Source organism: Caloenas nicobarica, chromosome 3, assembly GCF_036013445.1.
Source record: "Caloenas nicobarica isolate bCalNic1 chromosome 3, bCalNic1.hap1, whole genome shotgun sequence".
Taxonomy (NCBI): Eukaryota; Metazoa; Chordata; class Aves; order Columbiformes; family Columbidae; genus Caloenas; species Caloenas nicobarica.
In genome coordinates, this window is record NC_088247.1 from 59,253,530 (window position 1) to 59,275,234 (window position 21,705).

The 21,705-nt window shown below is 41.6% G+C and overlaps 1 protein-coding gene across 1 annotated transcript in view; it reads right to left on the reverse strand.

Annotated features, from left to right (window-relative positions):
• Positions 1-20,662, reverse strand: part of STX7 (syntaxin 7) — a 32,591-nt gene extending 11,929 nt beyond the window's left edge. The window contains exons 1-2 of the mRNA XM_065631759.1: positions 20,562-20,662; positions 13,011-13,164 (exon numbers count right to left, since the gene is read on the reverse strand). Of these exons, the coding sequence (XP_065487831.1) occupies positions 13,011-13,092 (82 nt within the window). The 5' untranslated portion in view covers positions 13,093-13,164; positions 20,562-20,662. The remainder of the gene's footprint in view (positions 1-13,010; positions 13,165-20,561) is intronic.
• Between the last annotated feature and the right edge of the window lie 1,043 nt (positions 20,663-21,705).

Below are 21,705 nucleotides of genomic sequence, written 5' to 3' on the forward strand. Positions count from 1 at the left end.
TTGCTTGACAATTCTAAAGCCATAAAAGTTGACAGAAACTGGTACTCAAAACTTTTTCAACCTACTACAAAGACTCCGCTGAAGAAGTCCCAGAACATCTAGTGAATGGTTTTTGCCAAGTCAAAGACAAAGCCCAGGGTTTCTTATAAAGTAAGGTAATGTATTAACGTGTCTAGGTAGAAACAGGCAATTTAAAGATCAGTTAATAGTTTCACTGTAGTAAGTATAAATCAGGCCTTTTAATATTTTTAAAATAAGCAGCACAATTCTGGTTTAATCATATTTTCCACAAGTCATTTTGGAAAGCCATACAAAAAACTGCCATGACATAGTCGTACACAGGTATTTCAGAACCAGTGCATTAATGAAAAGACAGCAACAAAGCATTCATGGGCTTACAGTACATTAAAAAAAAAAAAAAGTCAGATGTCCAGATTTGAATTGTAATTTTGAGATCTTCACATTTTTAAATGTGCGATATAAACCACCAGTGTTTTTTTAAGTGTATTTAATAAAATCTATTCGTTTTGAACTGCAAAATGTGACGTATCATCTGAGCCTTACTTTCAGCTTAATATATTTTACTATCACATGAGAAAGCAAGGAGAAGAATGGACAGACACTGCAAAACTAATATCCTCAAAGTGCTTTATCTCAGCTTAATACCCTCACATCTCCTAAAATGAAAGGAATACACGTGCAAAATAACTTATTTTTGCTTGACCTCAGCTAGGAGTAGACTTGTCTTTCCTGTATTCTGTGGCCCTCTCCAGGCAGACTGGTGTACCACACAGTCAGTAGAAAATATGACAGTATGATAGTATGTGGGATCCTTGCTTTAGTAGCACACTTTTTTTTTTCTAAATACAGTTAAAATTGCAGTAAATGGCATCTCTAAGTAATGAAGAAACCCATTAAAAAAAAAAGTTACTTTTTCATATTTACCATGGAAGAGATCTGCAACAGACAGAGCTTCAGTTACAAGAAGAAAGTTACATGTGACTTGTTAAGCAGTTAGATAAAACTGGAATTCCTGAGAACATTTTTAGTAATGATATTAATTCAAATCTTTGTTTCATAACAAGTCCCCAGTGAATTAGATTATATTGGATTTTCTACACTGCTTTACATAATGTCCCCATGTCAACAACTGCTATAGCAAATTCCTGCCGTGCACGCTGAGGTAACGAAGATATCAAAAAAATGGGAAAGTTAGTACCTAAATTCTGCATGAGGTAAGAATCAAACACTTCAAGGCAGAAATCTTGGGGGAGATTGAGCGTACACAAGCTACTGCAAGAATTATTGAGGTGAACAGCATTACAAGATGGGTTTCACACAACTTCTATTTTAATTTTGCTGAAAAGCAGCAAAACATAAGTGAAAGTGTTTGAATTTTGCCTACTGCCACCAGCTGCTGCTGAGCACCAGCCATTCCCTGTCCGGGGGGATTCTCCCACCTGCCAGGGCTGGGAGCCCCAACACATCCCAATAAAAACCGACTCTGGGTCATTAAGCCTTCTTTTTATGTTCGGTATAATGCATTGTTTTAAAACAAACAAAAAGGCAACTGTCTGGTGTTACCTTTGGAATCCAACAGTGTGAAGGTTTAATATATGTAAAACCGAATACAAATTATCCCGAAGTTTTGTTTGTTCAAAGACAGGCTCCCCTGTGATTCAGAGCCAAGATGCTCAGTTATTCTGGTTTTGTTTTTACAGGGAGAAAAACAAAACAAAACCAACTACAGGCACTCTGTCAACAGCGGGTTTGTAGACAGAAAAAGGACCGGTGTGTCCTACCGCCACCTAGAGATACATTGTTTAACTGCAAATTAAGAAAATAAGGTTTGTGTTTTAAATAAAGGCTCTCACATGAAAAACTCTCTGAAACAAAGCCTATACTTAAAATAGTTGCATTCTAAGTTAATTAGATTTTCATCCTGCTTCTAAAACTGAACACGAGTAGATAATTGAGGAGAAATTAAAAGCCACTACGGCGTAGCTGGTCAGCTATACAATTCCAGGCAAAAGGAAGTTCGTCCCAGTTTAACTCTTGTGATTCAAGAATTCAGCACAAAATTAAAAAAAAAAAAAAACAACAAGAAGTCTGTAAGTATGCATCAAAACTGCCAAGTGCTAATGGGTTTTCAAACCTCAAGGGGAAAAAATAAAGAAACAAACAAACAAGGACTGAACTGACACGAATTTTTCTGGGTTTCCTGTAATTTAGCATTTTACACCTTAAGCTTTCACAATAAGGATATTATTTATAAAGAAATAGCATTTCTCTTTTCTTTTTTTTTTTTGTTCATACATTGCTTATTCAAGTCAGCAAACAGAAAAAAGGCAGAGCAGTAAATGTAAATTTTGGCCAATGGGCTTCAGCAGCACTCCTGAAGCTGTCTTCATAAAAAACAAACAAACAAAAAAACCAAAACAAAACCAAAATCAAGTTGGTAGGACCAGTATAACACAGGAAGCACAGAAGCTGACATTCCTGAAATCTTGATTTACAGTACATACCAACTGGTCGATGAGTTAAAAAAATCCATTCTTTGTGCTCCTTCATATTAATATAAACAAGTTATAGTGCATACCAGTTAAAAAAATATTTCTTATACAGCCTAGTAATTCATTTGGCGTTCTGTTTTGTGGGGGTTTTTTGTTGTTTTGTTTGTTTATTTTTTTGATTTCTCACTGGAGCTACTACTTGTTCAAACATTTTATATGATATTATACAAATAATTACAAAACTACCTAAACCACAGACATTTGTCCAGATTCACGAACTCATACAGCTTTATTGATAAAAAGAAAATTTAAAATAGGCTTTAAGACATTATCACTTGGATCACAGAGGTGAAGTGTCTTGTTGCCTCACATGTACACATAGAGATCTTATATAATTTGATTCAAAGCAAGAACTTGCTTTGAAACTACTTAGACAGAAGTCAATACCCCTTCCTTTGTCAAAGAAAAAGCAGGGTAGCTTTAGCTTCTCCTCCTGAAGGTACGACTGTAGAAACATCTTTGCTGGCTCCCTCCACTGCCTTGTTTGGGAATCAAGCAGGGAGAGGGTCTTGGCACTGAAGAGAGAGAGCAAAGTTGCTGGAAACCTGGGTTTACTTTTCATAAAACGGAGATCCCTAAATTCCTGGCTTCACTGCTGATGGTGGTATTTAGAGGGCACTGCCTCCCTCATTTAACCAGCCTTTCACCCCTGTGCAGGGAGTTCAGGCTGGCACATAAAGGTACCTGGCACCTGCTTTGGTGCCTCTCAATCCATCAGTAACACTCAAGTGTCCCACAGAGCCGAAGGCATAGGCTCAATTCGCAAAGTCCCAGCTCTGCACGGCCAACATACTGGTAACAGTCAGGGACCAAAGATCAGAGCACAGTTTTGATGGGTTCCTAGGTTACCTCACCCTTTATCATTTTTCCTTCCCCACCTCCCAGTTCTTCAAGCTTCCCAAGGAGCTCTGAAAGACCAGAGTTAACACAACTACCAGAGGTCTCTCCTGTCCTTCTGGGCATCACCAATTCTGTAAAAGAGCCTGACTGGATCTTGTGTACGATTTTAATCCATTTCAGTGCAAAGTCTCACACTTTAGCTCAGGTTCCTTGGGTACGTACAGCTAGCCAGCTGGACTTTGCTCAGGAGCTACAGAAGGGCACACGCAGCGTGCACGCAGGCGTTCTTCACCAAAGTCACTGGGATATGGCAACAGCCTCCATCAGAGGCATGCCAGCTCCTGCAGCCACTTCTACAGAGACGACCAGAGTAGGTGTTTGCATATAATGAAAATCAACAGCTCTTTCAAGGCTCATACTGCAACCCTGCCGGAGCAGCACCTGGCCAGCTGTGGGGTCAGTGAGCCACCGCAGGAGGCCAGTCCCCATTGGGAACCAGGCAGTGCAGTCCCCCAGTGGGAAGCTGTGTGTGCGATACCACGCAAGCAAAATGCATTTTCTCCAAGCAACTGCTGTCTCATGTGCAAAAGAATCTCACTTTTTCCACCTGAAAATGAGTCTCATATTAGAAAGAAGCAACACTCCATTAGTAAGAAGACTTTTCACTTGTCTTCGCAGCATTCCTGATCTATCTCTCCTAATACATAGCTATCAGCTGATGAAAGCTACTCGGCTACTCTCAGACCAGTCACATGCTCAGGAACAGGTCAGACGTGGTTAATGATGAGCCAGAAAAACAATTAAGACCTAACCTGTATTCCTACAGAGAAAATTATTTAACACTCAGCTCATGTTTACTTTTATTAAGCCACACAGTGGTTTCATTTCTAGTCAGTGGAAACTCTCTCTCTACTTAAAGGGAACAAAAAAAAAGGGGCACAGAAAAAAAAATAGTAATACTGTCTCACACAAAAGGCCTCCTTTTCTCTACATGAGTTACAGAAGTGTTGAGATTTACAGTGGAAATGTTTACATTTTTTAACAGGTAGAAATATTTGAGAAACATGTTCTGGCCGGATCTGCAATATGTAATATCTTTTCCATAGATAAAAACATATTTCACATATTGGATCACATATTAGCCTTGCTTAACAGTTTGCTGTTAGCTGGCTGGGAAAGAAAAAAGTTTCAACTCCTTTCTCCTCATCTTCTGTTTTTCAGCCAGGTCTGCAAAGCTATTCCATTACCAGAAGTAAATCTATGTTGACACAACTGCTTGTTCTGCTCCTTGAACATGAAAATGTTTAAGATCACACAGGAAGTTTCAAACTTAGAGATACGAATGCTTAAATTAATACAACGAAGATCAAAACATAAACGACTTCTTGCCTCTAAGAACACAGGAGCAAACAATGTTGTCCCCAGCAGAGAATCAGTAAACACCATACAGGCTCTAACACCATAGTCTTACTATAGGAGAAAATGTGAAAAAAGCGCCAAACCCTTCAGAAAAATCTTAATGTTTGAAAGGCAAATAATTAATTAAAAGGAGAGAAATGAAGACTGGACTGTAGGTCACCCACCTCCTCTGGCAAGCCTGAGAAGTATCCAAGCACCACATTCATCCCCAGCATGAGACAAGAGAAACTGAGGATGGTCTTTGGAACACTTACCAGTAACTCCAGCTACAGGAGAGAAGCTTTCCCAGGTTACCTGCAATGAGCTGTCCTCCTACCTCAACCTCCATTCTATTTAACATTTGGAAAAACAAACTTTAGACCCCCAAATGGCCATGACCTAGCTTGTTGCAGCTCTACTGCTGGAGAGTGAGGTGAACCCACGTGTAATCCACAGAGTTCTAAAAAGAAGGCCACAACACAGAAACATGAAATTGAGAGGAAAAAAAATACATTTAATGAGTGCTGCTTCTTACCTCTTTGCAGCCTGGAACCTTACTTGGATCACACAAGATTGCACTATAGCCACGAAGCAGCAGTTTCCTTCAGACCCCCCACATTGCCTGGTTTCATAAAGGCCCGGGCTGATGCTCCCACAGGAAACGCAGCACCCGCTGGGTGTGCTTGGAAAAACACCAGCAGCAACAGGAACACCGATCACGGGGACATTGCACTGCAGAGGACAAGAACCAGCCAAGCAGGCAGGGCGAGTACAAGGAAACCTGCCTTACAGAACAGCAAGCCTTGGGACCTGTCACAGGACTAAGGTGCAGAGCACTGAATATTAACTGTGATGGTGAGAGCCTCCCCGCTCCATGCCACCGTCTTTTACTTAAAAAGGGACACACAGGGTTTTAGTCACTGCCTAAGGTTCACAGGACTAAAACTAACAATGAGGATTTAGAAGCCATTGATTTTCAGACATTTTCCTAGCTCCCGAGACCAAGCAGAATAAACAGAATCAGCAAAGCCTTCCTTTGTGTGCACCAAACACAAAGTCTGCTCCATGTGAGGCTCAGGCTGAGCTATGGCTTCGTATGGCAAATAAGCAGTGTATACAACACCAGCACAGTCACCATTCAGAAATGCTTCATCAAAGACCTTAAACATGCTGCCACCGGTTGGATAACTATGAAGAAATCTCCTCCTTTTTTCCAGCCGAACAAGTGAGTCACCAAACAGCACATCCAGTTACAGATTAAGTTGTGTGGAATCTAATAAACTTCAGAGTCACTTCAGAGCAGGTTACTGGAATGGAATAATTATTTGTAAAATTTACACCAATTCAAACTGCTTTTGCCTGGAGATGACAGGCTTCCTCAATTTATTCAAATTCAATTCAAAGCGTTTTCGTTCTGCACTTCCATTGAAAATACTTGACTAAAGATGGACAGACACTGCAGAAAACATTCCTGGATCAATCTTTCATAAAAGCTGTGACATACAGCAACCTAATGTAGTTGCAATAAATCCAGCAGATTGGAATTTACTGTATGAGTGTAAGTACCTCTTTAAAGCTACTAGTGTAGTTCATACTCACTGAAGATTTTAAATAAATCACAGTGCTGCTGAGCTGTACACCTTACTATTTCTACTTCAACCGAGTGTGACAGTTCAGTAGAGGAATCAAATCCAGGACACCAGTCAAAAGACCCAAATTTAGTAAAAAGCAGCCCCACACGCAAGAGCTCACCTAATTGGAATTAAGTATCTAAACACGTCAGTGATTTGAGTTTAAGTAATTTGCTTTATTCTGTCTTAATGTATAACACTGATTTATCTAAAACAGGACAATACATTGGCACAAACAGTAACTGAAGTATGTATGGGAAGAAGACAATAAAATTAGGATGAAGACTGTTCTCACAGCTCTAAGGACTAAAGAATCAGTAAGTACGTACAAGTGGGAAAACACCATGCCTTGTACCTTTTCCTGTTGGATTGTATTATAGCTTCTAGCATTTCTAAATTGAATCATGTCCTCAGGTGACCAGAAACATCAGTAACAATGTTTGGAGTCCAGGACCTGCCTTCAGTTTTTTCAGTGCAGCTGTAATTATTTCATGCTAGTGTACTACCATTTACAGTGGTCTTCCAAGGACACTGGAAGTGGGACTGAAGTATTGCCTGCTTCTTCTAATGCAGGTGTAGAACACACTAAATACACATCATTAAGTGCACAGTAACTGATTGTATGATCAATTATTACAGCTGAGCCAAGGAGAATTCACTAAATAAAGGTGTAAACGCTTTATATTCATATGCTAAAATGTCTCTGGCAGCTCCCTGAAACCCCAAAGTTTGAACGTTTCCCCCAAGAATACCAGTAACTTATTAACTTATGAAAATGGTGCATGATTCTGCAGTAAGCAGTAGCTGCAAGAACACCATAAACCCACCCCACCTATATGAAGAAAGCTTGTTTGTTTTCTTGTTTGTCTGTTTTTTTGTTCGTTTTTTTTTTTTTTTCCTTTTTTTAAGAGGTGAGGCCATCATTACAGGGAGCTAACTGAGGAGCTAACACAGCAGCAAAGACCTGCAACACTTCACAGACTGGTCAACACGAGCAAGTGGCTGTTCCTCCGGGGGTCACTCACCATCAAACACTGACCCAGGTTTATTCTGACCCCTAACTGGAGTGCAGCCTCCAGCACAGCAGTTTTAGAGGAGATTTGAGAGGGGGCTCTCTGGCTAATCAAACTGCCATGCAATCGCCTCCTGCCTGCAAGGAGGAAAATCCAACAGAATTGAACTGGAAAGGTAATAAAGTACCTTACAGAGGCTCTGAAATGTAACTCTCTAGAGACAGGAAGGAACATGAGGACCCTGGCCACGTCCCTGCCCCTCTCTGCTGCAAAGGTAGGCTGTTTTGCAAAAGTTATCTTGTCTACCTGAGTCCATTCATACTTGCTTCATCAGCAAAAGCAACAGTTGCAGACAAAATTGTGGATGTCTTCACTGGTCACTTTGCTAGCACCGTGCTTTTACAATTGTTATTGAAACCGCTCTTAAACTAAGCTGCCTTCATTTACAGAGTTCTTTCCACCCCACCTTACCCAGACTAGCTAACTAAGGTAATGCAAAACAGTGTAGGACAAGGAAAAATTCTGTCTTTTTCTGCACGTACTAGCACAAATAGCTGGCTGGTGTGTACATGGAAGACCCATTTTTCACTCTATTCTGCTGCTAGCATAAATAAATCCCTGCCCCTCTTCTGCAACGTAATCCACATAAGACGCTGTTCCATATATCATTTTCCACAGAACTAAAACATTTTTAACAAACAAGACAAAACACAGAAAAATATTCATAAAACTCTCCAAATTCATTAAAAAAACTGCAATGCATGATACCTTAAATATATATGCTACTTTACACAGAAAAAAGCCTTTAGGAACAGCATGCAAATAATTCAGGCTTGAAGTTTTCAAAAATCATTTATTTCTAAAAGAACTGTGGGGTTTAGGACTTCACCTCCTTACAGAAAGACAGGCATTTAGAAAAACCCAAAATATTTGAATTCCTCCTCCTATTATCCTTCATATTCAGGTTATAAATTGGATATAGCAGATTCACATTCAATTCCTCAGCCTTGGAAAAGCCCACTAAATAGAATGTGGAAGACAATAGCGGTGCTTAAAACCCCTAAATAACCAGCCTTTTCCAGATTTCACTGAAACTTCATCTTACATCCAAGAAACCTTCCTGACAACACCACCACCACCAATAATAATAATAATAAATTGTTCCAAGTAGGATGTTCCCACAAACTTAAATTCTGCTTAACGGCAGCTTAATTGGAAATTTCTGACAATATCATCCTTAAAAGTCTCAACAAACTCTACTGTAAGCTTATTTGCTTTAAAATCACACCTGTATAAAACTACGCTTTAAATATAGACAGAAAATAATCTTGTTCTCTTACAGGCTCAGATTTCAAAAGCTCAGTGATTTCATTTACTTTTCACTTGTTCATCTGTATCCTTCTTTAGCTAAAGAATAATGATGCGAATCTGTTGGTGCTACATAGTGGCAAACATAGTTTTTCATGGACTTTTCAGCCTCTTTTACCTGAACATTTTATCTACCTACCAGGCTTAAACTACAACAAAAAGGCGTTTATTAGACCTCTAATATTCTTCAGGGTTTAATCTGTGTTGATGATTTTCTGCAGTTACATAAAATGAAAGGGAAAGTCATATGATTGATGTAATTTGACTCCCACTTGAACATTCAAGGAAAATACCGGCTTACAGAAAACTCAGGATGCAACGAAATTGGACAAACTGCTGTCACAAGAGAGGTATCACATGACAGAGGGATCTCTGCTGGCTGAAGCTGACCTTCTGGGAATGTGCTCTATATGAATTGATGCTTGTGCTACCTGAATGAACAGAAAAGAAAGCACAAAGCAAGAGCCCTTATGAGAAAAAAAAATATCTCAAAGCCAGGCAGACTCCCTCGAGCCATATGTGGATTGTGGCTACAGAATTTTATTTTATTTTTATTATCTTGCAGCATGCAGAGCACGTGTTTCTCCAGCTGCGCTGATTTTCAGTGTGCACGAACAAGTCAAATACTCTATCACTGACCTTGCCAATACTGAGCAAGGGTAGATTATGCCATTCTTACTGACTTTGCAACTACCACTGCACAAAATCCTGCCATGACCTTTCTAACCTGGAAGAGCTGGGAAGGGAGACGTAGGGAGGGAATATGAATGCCCCACTTCAGTTAGTGTAGGTTCTGCAACTGTTTGATTACAGTCTGCAAACCAGAAATTCTCTTAAACTCAAAGATATTTTATTTTACCAACACCAGGCTTTGTTATGTGCTCCCAAGCACAAGGCAGCTCCCAAAGCCTGGTTTAAGATGCCAGTGGAGACACGATAGTTTTTATCTTGCTTGTATCATTCCTGCTTTTCTTCTCAGATTGCACTGAGTGATATAATTGGTAGCTACAAAGAAAACAGTAGGAGCAAAGGAAAACAAAGGCATTAAAATCTGGTTCCTCCATGACCCACACACGGGAGACAGATTTGAGAAGAAGTATGTGGGGGGAAGAAAAAAACACAGCTGGTTACTTCTTGCACAGTTCCTGTCAGAGACTCGAGTCAAATCTTTCCAGCTGAGTAGAAGAGGCCACTACTCCTCTAACCATATCCTTCCTACTCTTGCAACTGGAGTTGTCCCTGTAGATGAATTCAACTCCCATTTTGTTCTCTCTTGGGAACATCTTTAAACAAAATGCTTTCCCTCTTTTAGCTACACACAGATAATCAATTCTTTAAAATGCAGAAAATTGTCAGATTTCAAAGAACTGCTCCCCCTCATCTTCACAGTTGTAAGAAGTCTGAAATTAACATATTTTAAAGCTTTTAAATTAGGCTGTTTGTTTCTTTTACTGATTTTACTTTCACCTTTCCATTTGTTGAAAGATCAGATTTCCTCTTGTACAATTTGCTATCTGCTTTTCTAGAAGAGGAGGAGTAAAAATAAAGGAAAAAAAAATATAACATGGACTCAGTGCTCTCATCATGCTAGGCATATCCCTAGTATTGTAAATGGACATGCCTGGTAGGAGTACAGATTTGTAAGCAGGCAGGACTTGTTTTGTCACAAAGAAATATTTTTTGCTAGCTCATCTTGTTTCTGTGCATCACACTCATTCCTTGTCTATCCAGTTGCTGTGAGCGACCAAGAGGAAGTATTTCAAGGAAATATTAAAGGAATTTCTCTCAAGTCAATAGCAGCTGCCATTAAGCTGCCACAGAAGTGAGAGTGCAACCTATGAAACCCAGTTCTGGAGCTACTGCTCCTTTAGTAAACACTGATAAAAACACCTTGATAGTAGGTTCTCCATCTGCAAAGCCCAGACAGGTTTGAGCTCTACAACCTGCATCATTCCTTATATTATGTTCTCTATATTCCTGTTCTTCATATTCAGAAAGTCAAGGACAAATCTCAGCCATCTTTAAATTTGTATTTCAAAAGTCCAATAGAATGTGTGTCATCTAGATTTTATAATTAGATATAAGATAGGCCTGGAATGAGAATCACAGTTACTCTGGACCAGATTCCAGATAAGACAGACTTTCATAACCAGAAACTAAACTATCTTATTCTATTAATCTCACTCTGAAAACCAGAATATCTATACAACTCCAGGTTAATCAAGAAGATTTCAAATGTGTTGACACATCTCACAAATGCAAAGCATTTCTGGACAGAAGTGCAAAATCAAGTCAACTGCTTAGAAGGAAAAACATGGATTTGGGGTCAAGACTCCTGTTTCTCTCCCCTTCCCTCCCTAACCAAGATCACAAGTTACAGACTCAGAGAGACCTGCTCAGCAGCTGACTAGCTCTATAGGTCCTTAAGCTTGCAGGTTTCTGCCCATTTGATGTGAAAGTTCCTGCAGTTCACACCTTCACACAGAAAGCTGGACAGCTGGACAGGTACTACACCTGGTAACAAAACAGCTGGAGAAGTGTACATAAGCCCTTAGAGAGCTCAGTCCAGGAAACATGTCCAGCATGCCCATAGGATCCAGATCCTCATAACATCTGCCAGAGGAGAATGGACTACAACAGTAACTGAGTGGTTACAGTTCAGTCAGATCTACAGAAAAGCGAGGGATAGAATCCAGCTGTGCACCTACCAGTCCTAGAGAAGAGCCTGGCTGGAGCTTTTGAGGGCAAAGCTCCAGTTTCTGAAGCCATGCAGTAGTAGGGCTAAGAGAGATTTGGACTTGGGTCTTGGAATGGCAGAAGCACCCACCTGTTGCTCAGACTTTAGCCCCCTAAATTTCAAAATGGAAAGGAGAACAGATGTGCCAAGCCTGGGCAGTTTGCTTTTAGTACACCTCATTTGTCACAAGGGGAGGGGACACAGAGCAGAAGCAAGAGAGGAGATGGAAGAGGCAGGCTGAGACTAAGGACTTGCTGAGTCCAGTACAAGACGGTTAACTATGTTCAGTATTCACAGTGCTCCACTTGCAACCATTGATTTCACTTTACATTTTCACCTGACAACCGAGACTTCTTTTGTACATTTTGGTGTCTCAGTGTCTGTCACAGGTTGACACGTGTCTCTGGAAGGCAGAATTAACAGTCACAAGACTGACTGAATTCACTGAGCAAAAGGGCTTTTACAGGGCCAGTTTGTTAATTTTAGGTTGAGGAAATACAATCCTGCCGTACAGAAACTTCCCAATAATATAAAATTAAGATTTTTTTCTTCCTGTCTGTTGAGATCTAAATAAATTATTTTGGGAAGAAAATGCAAAATGTAGCTGAAAAACTAGGCAAAAGCCCAATCAGTGTCATTAATCTGTGCTACAAATACCAATGCCTAAAACTTGTCTGGCAAAACAGAGATCAGAGTTTTAATAAAAACTGAAATACTTAACTGATCAGAATTAATTTAAAGTTTTAATACTAATAAAATACCAATTTCTACACGCACACTATGTGCTACACAACATTAAAAACATGCATGCCAAAACCCAGCCATATGCTGTCCACAGCTAGCTCCCTTCTGATGAACACTATACTTTGTGTAATTTGTAAGATCAAGTTGTATTTGCTCTATATATACACACACATATTAAAAACATAATGGAAAATGGAGAGAAAGGGAAAAGGACTGAAAACTCTAGCAGCCTAACTTACCTTTAACTTGAACATCCCAGTCAAGTGGCATGAATTTAAGCACAGGTATATTGAAACTTACGCAATCTTATTTACATATCAAATATGTACTTCCAAGGGCAAGTTGCAAGGCCAAAACTTCATCCCTGCTAAACAATTCCAGCTCCAGCAAGTATTTGATGCAATCCTTGCTCAGCAAACGTCTCAGCCTATCATCTTAAGGTGCCACATAAACAGCCAGGACAAAAATGGCTTATTACCAGCAGCCATCTTACTAATTACTTATTCATTTGGTGAGTACGGAGTGACACTATAGTTTCCCAGGATAGATCACTGCCACACATACAAAGGACTGGACCTGCTGTGTGGGGTGCCACAAACCTGTCAAATGAGCAGGTGAAGTCAAAGAGTGAATTCCCACGAATGACTCTGAGAACATCACCACCATTATTAAAGTTTTATATAAAACATGCATGAATGCAACTTACAGCATTGTGTGATCTTCTGGATGTTAGAAGTTATGCGCTGGGCTAGTTGATTAGGATCTCCAAAACCTGCACCGTACGACATGGCTGAGCAGATTGGCTGTCAAGATCATCCACGACGGGAACAAGTTGGACAGTCTCCACCTAGTAAGGACAACTAAATCCCCCCCAGAAAACAGAGTTATGTCTTGGTCATTGATTTACAAAGGTCTTCATCATCTTAAAGAAGAACATACAGGAAAAGATTAAAGAACACTCCATAAACTAATGTTTACCCTCTCCGAAAAAACAGTACTTCAAAGATGGCATTTAATGGAATGCCTTCTTAAAGAAGTATTGAATAGAATATGACATCCTTTTGAATTTCCTACAATAACTCTTACTATTAAGATTCTTGGTAATACACATGGCTTAAGATCTGCAATTATTTAACAGCAGCTACATCACAGAAACTACATCCTTTGTCAAAATTCTTACACATTTTCCCCAATGTAAGCAAAGAAAAAGTATGCATTTTCATTTGTTGCCATTCCAGGAAAATACTATATGTTTAATCTGTCAATGCCAAATCGTCTGACGAATTATGTCCCAAACCAATTATGGTAACATCCATACCATGTATCACCCACCCCACCGACACAACCTAGCATACATAAACCCCTGGAAAAAATACCAGCAGGTACCGCACAAGATATTAGAATGAAGGAAGTTTCTAATTCTCTCTGAACACCAATCATTTGTATCAACTTCAGTTTTAGTAGCAATCCAGTTCTATGAATTGCCACTTTATCCTGTTTCAGCTGCTGAGTTTCTCAATCTGAACTAATTTTTCAACAACTTGGGTATACAAATGCATTTTTAGGGGTGTTTTTTTCACCCAGAACTATCATGTGTCATCTATAAAGGTCAAAATCTGGCAACACAAATACTCACAGATAAGCTTGCCCTAAAAGCGCATATATATAATCACGCAGCATGTAACTACTAGAGATGTCATAGCTTGCTTTCCATCCATAAAGGCCAAATTTCAGCACTAGCTCAAAGATACTCTAAATCAGGAGTGTCAAACTCATTTTCATCAGGGGCCACATGTAATTTTAGGACTGCATAAATGTAGGAGTAGTCACATTTATACAGTCCTAAAATTACATTCGGTCCTTTGAAGGCAACCACAAGGCTGATGTGGTCCCTGATGAAAATGAGTTTGACACCCCTGCTCTAAAAGTAAATTAACAGGACACAGCTTAGGATACACATGCAAATCAAACTGGCAATTTATCTGTTCCGCAGTGAGAATGCAGACTAATCAAGCATCCATGCATCCAATACAATCCTGCAGTTTCACTGAGGCTGTGCTTAGTCTTAACTGTATCCTTCCCGCTCTCCTGCACATCACCTTCATGAGTTCAACACTTTCACCTCACCAGTTCCCTGCCCTTCCACTGTTCAAACCAAACCACGTGCCTTCCAAGCAATGTTCTCTTCTCTTGGCCTGTCAGCTTCTGGTTAACAGACCCTGCTAAAACTCAATTTCAGGGAGAGAGAGAAAGCACATTTAAATGTTTAAAGAGGAAAGGAGGAAATGAAAAAGGCCAACTGATTTGTCAAGTGTGATACCAGCTGTGCTACAGTTTGCAAATTCAAGTCCTTATGAACATTAAAAAAAAAAATTAACAGTCCTTGTTGCCACTGTCCTTGTTGCCAAATGTTCTTTTCTTTCACCTTCAGAAATGCCTGTGTTAATACAGCGCAGTTACACCCTGGTTGTTTTAAAACACGGCTGTTTTCTTATCTCTGTGATATGAAATGATCTCTAGTGGAGCTGCCAAACCATTGCACTGGTCAGACACATCCCAGCAGACCTTCAGTGGGGATGTCACTATAGAGGTCAGGCTCATCCCCGCTGCCCCGCAGGTTACATTACCTGTGCCAGATGAACAAGCTGCTGCTACAACGAAGATTTTGAAATGGCTGTGGTACCAGCGTCCCAAACCCTGCTTGGAGTCTTCAGGTCCTGATGTGTCCCCTAGTAATGAACTACCTGACTGCAGATGAGGTGGCAGGGAGTCTATTTGCACTTTTCTACCTACCTGCAGCACCATCGCCACGAGCCATGCTGGCTCTCTGCAGTGTTGTTTCCTGTCTTTGTCTGTACCACATGCAGATTCAAGTTATTTTGGGTGACAGACTGAAGTCTGAAGTCAGTCAGCCAGATAGCCTAAGTCCCACTTATCTGGTCCAAGGCTGACATAACAACCCTTGATCTTTTTGGAAACCCTAGGCAATATTGCATTGAATTTGTATTGTAAGACCAAACCCATGCCGACTTCGTAGCGAATAAATGCCTCTACTATGCCTTGGTGTATTGGCGAAGTAAGGAAGTTCTGTCAATTCAGTGGAAAATACAACCATAGACATAAAATCCAAAGAAACCACCTAAAAGAAGTTATTTTGAAAAATAAGATTTCTCAGAACTGTTAACATTGTTTGTAACTTTTAAAAGTTAAGACTATTTCTAGACACCTTACTAGCATGCTAATTACAACACTAGCACTAGCTAAAAATACTTTTTAGTTACATATTGTATTTACCATTAAAAGTTAAACACTAAAATGCAGCTACTTGGGAAAACAGACAGCAAGAGACCAAATTACCTTGTATAGGAAGGCTACAGAACTAACTGAAATTGTCCTTCATGATTGTTCTCTGTTCATATTTGTATTCAGGCAGCCATCTGTAACTCTGTTCTCAGCAACAGCATTACAATCAAGAGACACAGAATATTTCATCCAAGTTTTGACAAAAGCAGTGGTTGACTTTCTTTTTTTGTCTTGAAAATTTCTACAGCTAACCGTATCTTTGAACAAGTTACACTGCTCTATACTGACAAATGTACATATTGTACAATGCATAAGACCTTGAGATTTTCAACTTTCTAGCGACATAGTTGGGTAGCCAAACACAACACATTATGAGAGGATGTTCAGATCATGGATTGCAAAACTCACAGGATATAGTTTAGCTTTTCATCTGCATATGTAGATGTCTATTTGTTGATACAATTCCTTGTATTGACATATATATTTCAATTGAGATTCACTACAAATTTGTAGGATAGCAGTGTAAATTCATAGCAGTTTTAGTCTATACAAATTCTTCCACCAGCAATGCTGTTCCTGAGCATGTTGATAAAACAGGTTGGTGACAGGGTAAGTTACTGGTCTGGCTAACACAGAGAGGTAAGGAGTTGGCCATCAGCTCTCATCCCTTCCTAATCTTCACCACAAACTCCCCAAGTCAACAAAAACCAAACTGAACAGCCCAAAGAGAAGGAAAATTTTGTATTTGTTTACTACTATTTGTCAATGGGAAGCATGAACTTCTTCCTCATTCTAGTTCTCACAGCGACACAGATGTCTGAACCAAACAAACACCCCACTTCCACTCACACACCCTTCGCTTGTTAGCACTGAGTTACTCAAACTCCTCTGGAAACACAGATAGCTGAGCCCTTGGGAAGCCAACGGGAGTTTTGCTAATGGCTTTGACAAGGTCAGGGTTTCAACCACCAAGAAAAAGACCAGATGTGTGCACCAAGCATTTCTGTCCATATCAAGGTGATAGGAGCATTCATCAAGACTGAATTTCCATAGAAAATTCCCTCTTTTCACTTCCACAGCATTTAACAACTCTGTCATGATGTATTTTGGTATTACTGCCTGCATAAGTTTCAAAATGGGAAAGTTAATAATCAGCTGCAGTTGAGGGAAGTACACTTTGCATTCAAACTGGAACAGAGCTGCATCTGTGGTTGTTTTCAGTTCCTCTAAAAGGCTCAGTTGGGTGTGGGCTTTTTGACTGTACCTTTATCTTCTCCTCAGCATCTCTCTCTCTGAATGGCAGTACACTTAGCGGCAACTCAACTTGTCAAGCTACTGAAGAAAGTCCAAAAAAGCGAGCCTACTGGCACAAATGAAATAAAGAATCAGAACACTTCATCAATGCCCGCTGAAGCAAGATCTCTCTGTACATACGTGAAGTTTAAAGAACTCAGAAGATTGCTACATGTTTTTCCTAGTTTCTGCATTAACTGGTTCCTGCATCACACTGTCACTTCATACCCAAGGAAAACATGAACCTTAGTATCAACTTGTTTTCTAGAAAGGTGTTTGTCAGGCATGGAAAAAAAAAATCTGTTTTTCCCTTGGCTTTTACCAGTCAGATCACTGCTGAATGCAGAGATAAGAAGTGGGAACTCCACAACTGAGCAGCTCCCCAATGCCATTCTTGAAAGCTCCATCAGGACAAAACAATGAGACGTAACAAGCACAGCACATGTAAGACCACAGCAGCTTAAGTATCTTGCGGGTTCCAGTCAGCTACGGTTAATAAGCACCTAATCTATTTTGTATTTTCCCATTTAGATGTTCTAAGAGTTTTCCTTCTACTATAAATCTAGGCCATATACATTAGGATAAGAACCCTTAACTGATAATTTTACTGTTTAAGCAATGTTTGAGCATCAGGACCTAGAAATGTTTACATGGATCCTTAACTTTCAGAAAGCAAAATGTATATGCTGCATTCCATAGAAATGCTTGAAAATTTAAATCTGATCTGAATTAGGATTTTATGCCTTTAAATATCCAGAGAAAAGTCATGGGGCTTTCACATGTGTCATGATTTTTTTTTTCTAAATTAAGATCAGAGAAACAAAGCTTCTCCCAAACAACTCCTAAATGTGATTTCCTTTGTAAACCACTGCCAAAAAAAAGTGCAAAATCCTTCAAGCAGGGTGAAAACACAGGCAAAAATGATGAACTGCTGAAAAACTTTGGCAAGGAAAAAAAAATATAGCCAATCACAATCTTAGCTGCAGAAAATTTGTATCATGGTAACAGCCATGATTACTAAGGTTTCTGCAATATGACATTGCTCAATATATTTCACCTCAGTAGGTTTTACCACCCAAATACTAAGATAAGAGAAGGTGCATCTACAGAGTGACTTTGGCACCTACCTAAGGCAACTGAAAACACATTACCATCTCCAGACAGCATCTGCTGCTGACTTCAGCAGTAGCTTGGCAGCAGGTAAAATTAATCTTAAAAAAAAAAAAAATAAATAAAAGCTCTTGAAATAAAGGGCAGACTGCACGCTGTCAGATAAGTACAACCTGTGTTAGGACCTGAGGGATTCTCATATCAGACTCATAACAACTGACTTAGTAATATACAGGTGAACATTAAAGCAGCCACTGTTTCCTCTAGGGGGGATGAGGAAGGTTAAGTTTTTTCTGGTTTTATCTATTTTTTCCCCTTACGCTAAAATATTTAGAGACAGAGATCATATTTTCCACTTGGTGCTTTTGCAGCTCCTAATGTGCTGGAATCCTCATCCACAAAGACAGGCTGGGGGCTCTCATAATACAAAACCAACTATGAAGCATAATAAACATGCAAACAAAATAGCAGTAAAATCAATTCCTTCATACCTTCTTGAAAGAAGAAGAGTTTCCAGATTTTCTTTTATCATCTGGTTTCAGGTAGAAGTCAAACTTAAATCCATATAGGGTAGGGAAAAGCGAAGTTTATTTAAAACTTTCTTTGCTCTAATGCAGCAACACTAACATAAAAGATGTCGAAAGGTAATTTTCTATTCCACTCTGCCCAATTCCCTCAGCCTTGCCACATTAGTCATGCGGAAACACACCAAAAACAAGTTCACAGGGTGTAACGGCAAGTGTTTTTGTCATTTTTTAGTCATTTTCCCTAGAAACAGTTCTGTTCAACAAAGAGGTAATTTAAAGTGGTGCCATTTAGAACTGTGCAGTGAGGAAAATTCAATTACGGAAGCATGAAATACTATTAGGCCTAATGCATCACCAACGCTCAGCATATATGGCTAAAAAAAGAATATGCTTGTCACTGCCCAATTCATCCACACCAATATTTCTAATGAACTAGATGAAGGAAGCACATAGCTTTCACAAGCTGAACACAACATGTTAGTTCACAGGAAAATGCCTTAAGAAAGGGAATTATGTTTCCTAGGAGCCCACAAAGCATTTACAGGCCTGGCGATGAAGCAGGAATAGGAAAAATGAATACTGGGTACTGGAACTATTGGGGAGGGAAGGGAACAGGAGGGCTAAAAATGGACCTGAGATGACCATTTTGAAGTGCCGAGTTTCTTGTGCTGCTGGCAGACAAACAACATCTCATGGGAAAATGAAGATCAACCAGAACCACGGGACGTCTAGCATGTTACATGTTCTCACCCAAATCTCCCCAACTGCAGTTTGTTCTCTTAGAACCAAATGCTCAGATCAAGTACACCAAAGGAGAATTTGTCTTTGCACAAAATCTTACTGCTCTGGATGCTGAGTCTCTCTGACGTCTTCCAGGATGCTAATCACTATATACAGCTCATAGCCTCTTCCCCCTCCTCCCCTCCAAAAAGAGTTTAACTTCACTGTAAGCCACCAAATGAGTGCTACTTAATGTTCTGATCTAAGACTACATGAGTTGTCTTCATGAAGGGATCACAAATACACTTCATAACAACACGACTATCTAGCACCACTTTCCTCTAGTTTTAACATATTTAAACTTTTATTTCCTCCTCTTTTTCTTCTTTTCTATTAACAGCACTTGCACAAAACCCCAAGCTCCAAGCAGAAGGGCTGCACTGCTGGCAAAGCACAGACCTGGACGACAACCAGTCAGGAGGGCTCTGCTCGCCCTGCTGGCACGGCTCTCTGCCTTCCCACACCTTGCTCATCAGTGGAGAGGGTCGCAACGCATGAGCACATCACTCCTGGCAATAAACATCCCGGGATTTTATCACCGAGCTTCAGTTAAGACACCGTGCCTTGCATTTCATGCAAAGTGGAGCGAAACCTTCCACTTCCTTCTACAGTTTCAAGAAGTGCCCATTGCTGATGCAGCGGCGAGTGGCTCACCAGGAAAGCCGCGCCAGGCCCGGGCTCGCTATTTACATCGGTGATTTTTATAAACTCCCTTTCTCATGCTTTGCTCACCTCCGGTGTAAAACAGCAGTGAGAGCGTTTCAATGCAGCAAAGGGACCATCCTACCCTACAATTCGACACAAGCTGCTGCAAAACACCAGCTGTAGGCCCCGGGTCTCTCCTTGGAGCACCACGGTCAGCGTCAAGCCCAAAGCCGTGATATCACGGGGATGTCACGGGGAGGGGTGCGCGGAAAAGGGGGTGGCGGTGACACAACCGACCGCGCTCCAAACCCGCGCCCGCCCCGCCGCCCCGACCCTGCGCGCCCCACGGGCCGGTCACCCCCTCCCGCCCACAGCCGCCCCGCTCACCACAGGCCGGGCGGCGGCTCCGCGCCGGGGGGGCGGCCCCGAGCCCAGCGAGGGCCCGCGGGGCGCTACGGCCCTTCCCAGCGCCCCTGACAGGCTCTCCGCGCCTGGCAGCCCCCTCCCGGCTGGCCGGACACCGCCCTGCCCGCCCCTTCCTCCGGGCGGACGGCGACCGCGGACAGCAAACACCCCAGCGGAGCTCCCCCTGCCCTTACCCGGCCGCGGCGAACCCGCTCCCGCCGGGCGCGGCTGGCAACAGCGGCAGGGCAGGGAGGGGCAGACGAGCCCCGGCCCCGCCCCGCCCCGCCCCGCCCCGCCGTGACGGCGAAGGCGTGAGGAGGCGGTGCCGCGGCGCCGCCCCGCCCGGCGGGTGGAACGAGCGGGCCGGGGGCGGAGTGGGGCGGTGCCCCGGCCTCTGACGGGCGGCGGCGGGCGGGGCTCCGGGCGGCCGCCCCGCAACGACGCGCCCCGGGCGCTGCCAAGGGGAACGGGGCAGCCCTGGCCCCTCCGCCCTCCGCGGGTGGAAAAAATGCGCGGGAGAGTGTAATTTAAGTAAAGGTGCTGTTATATCAGGAATTAAGGGGAAAACGTGAGTAAGGAAACAATATTACAGTGAAAAATACGATGTTACTATGTTAATATCCTGCTTAGAAGCACTGCCTTCGGTTTTGGTCACTTTGTCTCTAGATGGGAATGGACACTTAGAAGAAAGTGACTGTGAAATGACACATAAATTTAAAGGTGTCTTTAAGCGAAGAGATTTATGATGTGGCACTGAGAGAGGGGGCAAGTGATGCCAGGAACAATGGAAAGTGAGGGGTGCATTCACAGGGCTGCCGGCACGCGTTTCGGGGTGCTGGAGGAGCGGGCGAGGGCAGCAGCTGCAGTACTCGGGAGCCGCGGGAGCAGAGACCTGGGAAACCTGGTCTCCTCCTGACCCAGCTGCCTGACAAGAAGAGACAGGCGAGCCTGCATGGCGGCTGGGGCATTTCTGCATTCTCCCCAGCTCTTCAAAGGGAAGATTATAGGACCGGATGCTCCCCAGGGCTGAGCTGCTTCATCTGCAGGATGCCCCCATGTGTATTAACTACCACAGAACATGCCACACCTGATTGCTGGGAATGCATCTCCTCCGCAAAGTCCAGCTTTGGCTGGGGGAGAGCTGCAGAAGTTGGGAAGTGCAAGTTTATTTCTGCTACGTCATAGATCTTGGTCATTGCTAGAATTTAGAAATAACCAGAGCAGTGGAAACCTTAATAACATCCTAACCAAATAACACTGACAGAAAAGTCCAATAAAATGCCAGATTAACAGAGTGAAGTTAAGGGCCTGAAACAGAAAGAATACCCTTTACATTGG